Source organism: Lipotes vexillifer, unplaced genomic scaffold (assembly GCF_000442215.2).
Source record: "Lipotes vexillifer unplaced genomic scaffold, Lipotes_vexillifer_v1.1 scaffold496, whole genome shotgun sequence".
NCBI classification, from domain to species: domain Eukaryota; kingdom Metazoa; phylum Chordata; class Mammalia; order Artiodactyla; family Lipotidae; genus Lipotes; species Lipotes vexillifer.
In genome coordinates, this window is record NW_006786690.1 from 389,674 (window position 1) to 398,169 (window position 8,496).

The 8,496-nt window shown below is 44.6% G+C and overlaps 1 protein-coding gene across 3 annotated transcripts in view; it reads right to left on the reverse strand.

Moving 5' to 3' along the window:
- FAM76A (family with sequence similarity 76 member A) overlaps window positions 1–1,400 on the reverse strand; it is a 26,301-nt gene extending 24,901 nt beyond the window's left edge. The window contains exon 1 of one of the 3 annotated variants that reach the window (XM_007459080.1): window positions 1,221–1,393. In XM_007459080.1, the coding sequence (XP_007459142.1) occupies window positions 1,221–1,301 (81 nt within the window). In that variant the 5' untranslated portion in view covers window positions 1,302–1,393. Of the gene's footprint in view, window positions 1–1,220 lie in introns of all 3 variants that reach the window. The other 2 variants (XM_007459079.1, XM_007459081.1) reach the window with 2 other exon arrangements.
- Between the last annotated feature and the right edge of the window lie 7,096 nt (window positions 1,401–8,496).

The following is an 8,496-nucleotide window of genomic DNA, read 5'->3' on the forward strand; positions in this document are numbered from 1 at the left end:
CCTGGGTACTATTCCAAGCATAGCCACTGTGCTTGAGTGAGTCACTTAAACTTTCTGGGACTAATTTTTTTTGTCTGTAAAACTGGCACCACCACCCTGCACTGATGTGGGAGTTAAGTAAGAATTTATATGGAACTAGTCATAAATTGTAAAACAAAGGTATGAATAAGCCTCAGGCCTAAGGAATGAGAAGCCCTGGATTCTAGTCCAGTTCTGCCTCTGCCACTGTGATTTTTGAGCAGGTTCACTTGTGAAACCAAAGTACTGAATTAAAATCATTATTGCTTACATATATAAAACTCCCTTAAAATCAATAAATATATACATATACAAACATATAATCAAATACGTATTTTTTAAGGCCAAAAAGGCATTCAGACATTTGACTTTTTGAGTTCTCTCATACCTAGTAAACAAAGAGAGACAAAGTCATGGCCACTGGAGGCAATGATGACACACAATTATGAGTTAGCCATACCAGAGACACAAACTCTGGATTATCTGGAGATATCTCAACATCACTCTCCAGCTGGCTTGGTGACTTTTAACTGTCGCTTCACAGCACCTCTATTCATTTAAATAGGCAAAGCAAGATGAAGCAACTTAAAAGAAAAAAAGAGAACTTGGACCTTCAGGGGTAAAAACTGATCAGCAGCTGGTTACGGCGAGGACAGAAGGTCACTAACTAGAAGCTGAAATATCATCCTTTTGCTTCGTGCGTTTGACTGTGGGGCTTTATTATAAAGCCTGGCTACCTCGGACTCTGGGACTGGCTGAAAAGTGCCCGTGAAGGGTCCAGTTCGACACGATCGTCCCAGACAGCACCCAACTCTGGAGTTCTGTCCCAGGTGGGGCAGGAGGTCCCTAAGCTTGAAACCCGGCAGACCCCGGCGCGAGAGGAAGCCAGCCCAAAAGGGATCTCCGCCGCGGCTGGTCGAGGGCGAGCGGGGGACCAGCTGTCCCCTCCCCCGACCTCACGGGGTCCGAGAACAATCCCTCGCTGTTGCTAAGCACCCGGACACGCCGGCCGCTGGGGCCTGGACACGGCCCGGGTCTCCCCCACGTGCCCCGCCAGCCCCGGCGGAGCGGGTGCGGTTCCTCAGCTAGGCGGGCCTGCCACGCCCTGCCCGGGGGACCCCGCCGGGCGTCCCCACAGAACCGGGAGCTCCGGGCCGCGCCTCCAGCGTCCCAGTTCCCGGCTGCCGCCCCAGCCCGCGCACCTTGCACAGCTGCTGCCCCTGAGACAGCGCCTCGAAGGGGAAGCGCTGGTGGCACTTGGTGCAGGCGTAGAGCGCCGCCATGTCCGGCCCGGGCCGTGCTCACAACCCTACCGGCCCGGCCCGCCGCTTTATCTGACAGTCTGAAGCACAACCTGGCGGCGGCAGGCTGCGGGATGCTGCAGGCGGGCGGGTCCTCGGGTGCTGGCGGACCAGGGCTGGCGCGGCAGCGCTGGACGCCCGTTCACTGGTTCATTTTGACGTCTATCAAGGAGGAAGGGGCGGAACAGGGAGCTTCTTACGACTCTGATTCGGTCTGGACAGGAGTACGCCACTTATGACGCGCGCGGCCTCGATTATGTAAAGCGCAGTCACGAGGGGGCGCCGCTGGGAGGGAAGGTCTCCCGCGGGGGACTCTGAAGTGCCTAGGCTCCTCCCACTTCGCACTCTGTTCCCGCCCTCGCTCCTCCTCTCTCAGCAGCTGGAGCCACCGTGCTTCTCGCGATATCTCCGCGGAGTTGGGATGTTTTGGTTTCCATGGAGTTGCCCTCTCGCAGCTGGTTGAGCCGAGCGCGGTGCATTGTTGAACTAGAACTCGGCCGCCACCCCGAGCGTGAAGAAGATGGGGGCTTCTCAGAAAACGCCTCCAACGTCGGGGTAGGAGGGGCCCGCACAGCCCTCTCACTCGAGGGAGGAGAGGAAACGTGAGAGGCAACTTAGAGGGATGCCCTCTGTCTGAGATCCCTAAAAACGAGGGACCTCCAGGGTCCCTGACTTCCAGAGAGAAAGAAAGAAGCCCCAGAGAGAGCACCCCTATTTTGTGGAAGAGGGGTGCTAGAGTGGTGACAGCTCCTCCAGGAAGGAGAAGACGGATACTAAGGCGAGGCCCTCCACGCCTCAGAGTACTCGTGCCCAGGAGGCCCCCTCTGAGTGGGATGCAATTGGCCTGAGGACTGCTTCCTACTGTGCCTAATCCAGTTGCACCCTCAGCTTCTCTGTCGAACAACTCCCTGGCATTTCCTGGTTAGGTCGGGCCACAGGAAGGCAAGCCACACCCTCCCAGCTACTCTGCCTCTTTTCAGGTCCCAGCGTGGTGCATCTAGGGGCTGTCCAAGGAATTACAAACTTCTTGTTGTTGAGGCTTTGGCAAAGCTTCCTGCAGTGGTGATCTTTCCAGGTCTCTGCCCTATAGCTGCTCTTCCTTTTTTTTTTTTGCGGTACGCTGGCCTCTCACTGTTGTGGCCTCTCCCGTTGCGCAGCACAGGCTCCAGACGCGCAGGCTCAGCGTCTTACTTTTGACTCCGCTCACCTGAGCGATGCTAATTGCAGTTTTACCTAAACGTGCGTTTTTTAACAACCGAGGGTGCATTTATGGCTTATAAATCCGTGCACCCCCCAAATTTACTCTCTTTGATACCCAAATCCAGCCCCCTACTTGTGACTTTGCCCAAAGACCTGTATTAATCAAAGATTTAGACTCTGGGGTCAGAAAACAAAGGTTCAGAATCACTTCTACTAGCTAGGTAACCTTGAACTTCTGAACTCACTATAGCTGAATTTCTCAGAGCCTCTTTCCTCAATTGTACAATTGGGTCATTGTGGGGATCAAAAACAGTACATGGAGGGTAATGGGAAACTGCTTCCTGGATAAGGGGTTTTACTTTGGAATGATGGAAATGTTTTGGACCTAGATAGATGGTTGCACAACATTGTGAATGTTCTAACTGCCACTGAATTGTTCACTTTAAAATGATGAATTTTATATTATATGAATTTCACCTCAAATTATTGTTTTTAAAAAAAGGATGCAGGGAATTCCCTGGCAGTCCAGTGGTTTGGATTCTGCGCTTCCACTAAAGGGGGGCCTGGGTTCGATCCCTGGTTGGGGAGCTAAGATCCTGCAAGCCGCCACGTGGCTCAGCCAAAATAAATAAATAAACAATTTAATTTTAAAAAATTTTAAAAAGATGCAGGTTTGGGAGCCAGACTGCCTGGCTTTGAATCCCAATTCTATCACTTAGAAGTTGTATGACTTTGGGCATATTAAAAACAAACAAACAAGCAACAGTACATGGAACTTGGTACACTAAATAAATGCTATTAGGAGAAACTGAATTTCTTCTAGGGAGATGCTGGTGCCATCGATCATGGAAACACAGCCTCCTCTCTGCTCACATGCATACTCCACACTGGGGTATGGGCCTCTCTATGTTTCTACTGCCTCCAGTTCTGGTCTCTACTATATTATTTACCAGTTTTGCAATTACCTATCTACTTCTTTTTCATCCATCAGATTATGGCATTATGGAACAGAAAGACCATATCTGGGTCCTCTGTATCCTATTCACCCAGTGCAGGGCTAATTAACCCATTCATTCAACAAATATTTACATATTTACTATGTGCCAGGCTCTGGCTTAGGCACTGGGGATATGCTGGTGTGTAAAACAGATGTGATCCCTGCCCTTGTGAAGCCAACAGTCTAGTGGCAAAGACAGTTAAATAGCAAGGACTATGAACGAATAAACATGCTGCAGGGATAAAGAACAAAGTTGGGATAAGGAGAAGGTAGGGGGAGTCACTTGGGTAGAGAGAAGGCCAGGGGATGCCACGGCCTGAAGTTTGAGAAGGACTTAGACATGACTTAGCTAAGAATGTTCTGGGCAGAGGGAAAGGTGATGACCTTGAGGTGGAATATTTCTTGGCATCTTCAAGAAATGGAGGAGAGGCCAGTATAACTGGGGCTTAGTTGGACAGAGGGCAAGTGGAGAGGTTGGCAGGAGTCAGCAGGGGCCAGATGTGCAAAGCCTGTAGGCCCTGATGCGCATATGATTTTTTCTTCAAAGTACAGCGTATGAAGTATAATGGGAAAGAAGCCATAGGCAGTTTTTAAGCAGTCAAGTGACAGAAACAAATTTTTTTAACGATTTACTTGGCTGCTACGAGGAGAATAGACTGCAGGGGGCCAGCATAAATGCACAGAGATCAGTGAGGAGGCTATTGCAGTCATCCAGGTGAGAGGTGATGATGACAAGTTTGCAGTGGAGAGAAGTGGAAAGAGTCAGGATATATTTTGAAGATAGAGTCAACAGGACTTAGGGGTGGAGTGGATTTAGGGGGTGGTGAGGGAAAGAAAGAAATTATGGTCCATGTGCCCAGCTGTGTGCAGATGATGGTATCATTTCCAGCAAAAGGGAAGACTAGAAGGATGGGTTTCAGAGACAAAACCAAGAGTTTTATTTCTTTGCTTTTTTTTTTGGCCACGCCACGCGGCTTGTGGGATCTTAGTTCTCCGATCAGGGATCAAACCTGGGCCCCTGGCAGTGGAAGCATGAAGTCCTAACCACTGGACCACCAGGGAATTCCCAAGAGTTTTATTTTTGACATAGTAAGTTCTAAATGCCTATGGGACCTCAAGAGGGAAACATTATGTAGGTGGCGGCTCTAGTCTGTATATCTCTTAGAGGAGAGGTCTGGGATGAAGAGAGTTTCGGGGGAAATGATCAGCATATATGCCCTGAGACTGGATGATATTACCTTGGAAGCCTAGAGAGAGAAGATAGCAGTGCCCCTTCCTGAATCAAGAGAAAGTCCATCCAACAGAGATCTTATCATGAGGAGATGCCTGCAAAGGAGCCATGAGCAAGAGAGTTCAGAGAGGAGAGTGGTTTCACAGAAGCCAAGAGAAGAGCAGGAGACATCAGTCAACAGTGGCATCAGCTACTGGGAGACTAAAGTGATGACAGTGACTGATGTTTCCTGAACTGATCTGAACGCACACCTGTTTGCTGAATGTCTAGCCTGTCAAACCTTATCCCTCCTTCCCTTTATCAAGTTTCCTTCCATGTGTCTTTGGCAACAGCAGTTGGGTGTGTCCCTGCGGGAACAGTAGGAAAAAAATTTATTTCTAGCAGGATTGTTCATGGTAGCAAAAGAAAAGGGGGACAAAAAGGGAATAACCATGGACAGAATAATGGATGACTGAATTGTGCTGTGCTTAGAGTATCGTGGAAGTACACAGAGGGGACACTTAGCTTCAACGGGGTCAGCTCTCCCAGAGTGTCACTGCTTGCCTCCTGTTCACAATCTCCAGAAAAATCTTCATGCTAAGGAGGATGGTATAGGTCCAGGGTGGAAGGGCGGAGTTGATAAAAATCGAAACTGCCTTCTATTGGCAGGTGTAAATTCTTGATCTGCAAACTCAGAAATAAAACTTTTTAAAAAAAACTGAATTCAGACAGTCCTGCAGCCTGTGGAACAAAAACCACAGTCACAGAAAGATAGACAAGATGAAAAGGCAGAGGGCTGTGCACCAGATGAAGGAACAAGATAAAACCCCAGAAAAACAACTAAATGAAGTGGAGATAGGCAACCTTACAGAAAAATAATTCAGAATAATGATAGTGAAGATGATCCAGGACCTCGGAAAAAGAATGGGGGCAAAGATCGAGAAAATGCCAGAAATGTTTAACAAAGACCTAGAAGAATTAAAGAACAAACAAACAGAGATGAACAATACAATAACTGAAATGAAAACTACACTAGAAGGAATCAATAGCAGAATAACTGAGGAGGAGAACGGATAAGTGACCTGGAAGACAGAATGGGGGAATTCACTGCTGTGGAACAGAATAAAGAAAAAAGAATGAAAAGAAATGAAGACAGCATAAGAGACCTCTGGGACAACATTAAACGCAACATCATTCGCATTATAGGGGTCCCAGAAGGAGAAGAGAGAGAGAAAGGACCAGAGGAAATATTTGAAGACATTATAGTGAAAAACTTCCCTAACATGGGAAAGGAAATAGCCACCCAAATCCAGGAAGCACAGCAAGTCTCATACAGGATAAACCCAAGGAGAAACACGCCAAGACACATAGTAATCAATCTGGCAAAAATTAAAGACTAAGAAAAATTATTGAAAGCAGAAAAGGAAAAATGAAAAATAACATATAAGGGAACTCCCATAAGGTTAACAGCTGATTTCTCAGCAGAAACGCTACAAGCCAGAAGGGAGTGGCATGATATACTTAAAGTGATGAAAGGGAAGAACTTACAACCAAGATTACTCTACCTGGCAAGGATCTCATTCAGATTTGATGGAGAAATCAAAAGCTTTACACACAAGCAAAAGCTAAGAGAATTCAGCACCACCAAACCAGCTCTATAACAAATACTAAAGGAACTTCTCTAAGTGGGAAACACAAGAGAAGAAAAGGATCTACAAAAAAAACCCCAAAACAATTAAGAAAATGGTCATAGGAACATACATATCGATAATTACCTTAAACATGAATGGATTAAATGCTCCAACCAAAAGACACAGGCTTGCTGAATGGATACAAAAACAAGACCCATATATATTCGGTCTACAATCCACCTATTTCAGACCTAGGGACACATACAGACTGAAAGGGGATGGAAAAAGATATTCCATGCAAATGGAAATCAAAAGAAAGCTGGAGTAGCAATACTCATATCAGATAAAATAGACTTTAAAATAAAGAATGTTACAGGAGACAAGGAAGGACACTACATAATCATCAAGGGATCAATCAAAGAAGAAGATATAACAATTATAAATATATATGCACCCAACATAAGATCACCTCAATACATAAGGCAACTGCAAACAGCTAAAAAGGAGAAAATCGACAGTAACACAATAATAGTGGGGGATTTAACACCTCACACCAATGGACAGATCATCCAAAATGAAAATAAATAAGGAAACACAAGTTTTAAATGACACAATACACCAGACAGATTTAATTGATATTTATAGGACATTCCATCCAAAAACAGCAGATGACACTTTCTTCTCAAGTGCGCATGGAACATTCTCCAGGATAGATCACATCTTGGGTCACAAATCAAGCCTCAGTAAATTTAAGAATATTGAAATCATATCAAGCATCTTTTCTGACCACAACGCTATGAAATTAGAAATGAATTACAGGGAAATAAACGTAAAAAACATAAACACATGGAGGCTAAACAATACGTTACAAAACAACCAAGAGATCACTGAAGAAATCAAACAGGAAATCAAAAAATACCTAGAGACAAATGACAGTGAAAACACAACAATCCAAAACCTATGGGATGCAGCCAAAGCAGTTCTGAGAGACGTTTATAGCTATACAAGCCTACCTCAAGAAACAAGAAAAATCTCAAGTAAACAATCTAACCTTACACCTAAAGGAACTAGAGAAAGAAGAACAAACAAAACCCAAAGTTAGCAGAAGGAAAGAAATCATAAAGATCAGAGCAGAAATAAATGAAATAGAAACAAAGAAAACAATCACAAAGATCAATAAAACTAAAAGCTTGTTCTTTGAAAAGATAAACAAAATTGATAAACCATTAGCCAGACTCATCAAGAAAAAGAGGGAGAGGACTCAAATCAATAAAATTAGAAATGAAAAAGGAGAAGTTACAGCAGACACCACAGAAATATAAAGCATCCTAAGAGACTACTACAAGCAACTCTATGCCAATAAAATGGACAACCTGGAAGAAATGGACATATTCTTAGAAAGGTATAACCTTCCAAGACTGAACCAGGAAGAAACAGAAAATATGAACAGATCAATCACAAGTAATGAAATTGAGACTGTGATTAAAAATCTTCCAACAAACAAAAGTCCAGGACAAGATGGCTTCACAGGTGAATTCTATCAAACATTTAGAGAAGAGCTGACACCCATCCTTCTCAAACTCTACCAAAAAAATTGCAGAGGAAGGAACACTCCCAAACTCATTCTATGAGGCTACCATCACCCTGATACCAAAACCAGACAAATATACTACAAAAAAAGAAAATTACAGACCAATATCACTCATGAATAGAGATGCAAAAATCCTCAACAAAATACTAGCAAACAGAATCCAACAACACATTAAAAGGATCATATACCATGATCAAGTGGGATTTATCCCAGGGATGCAAGGATTCTTCAGTATACGCAAATCAATCAATGTGATACACCATATTAACAAATTGAAGAAAAAAAACATATGATCATCTCAATAGATGCAGAAAAAGCTTTTGACAAAATTCAACACCCATTAATGATAAAAACTCTCCAGAAAGTGGGCATAGAGGGAACCTACCTCAACATAATAAAGGCCATATACGACAAACCCACAGCAAACATCATTCTCAATGGTGAAAAACTGAAAGCATTTCCTCTAAGATCAGGAACGAGACAAGGATGTCCACTCTCACCACTATTATTCAACATAGTTTTGGAAGTCCTAGCCATGGCAATCAGAG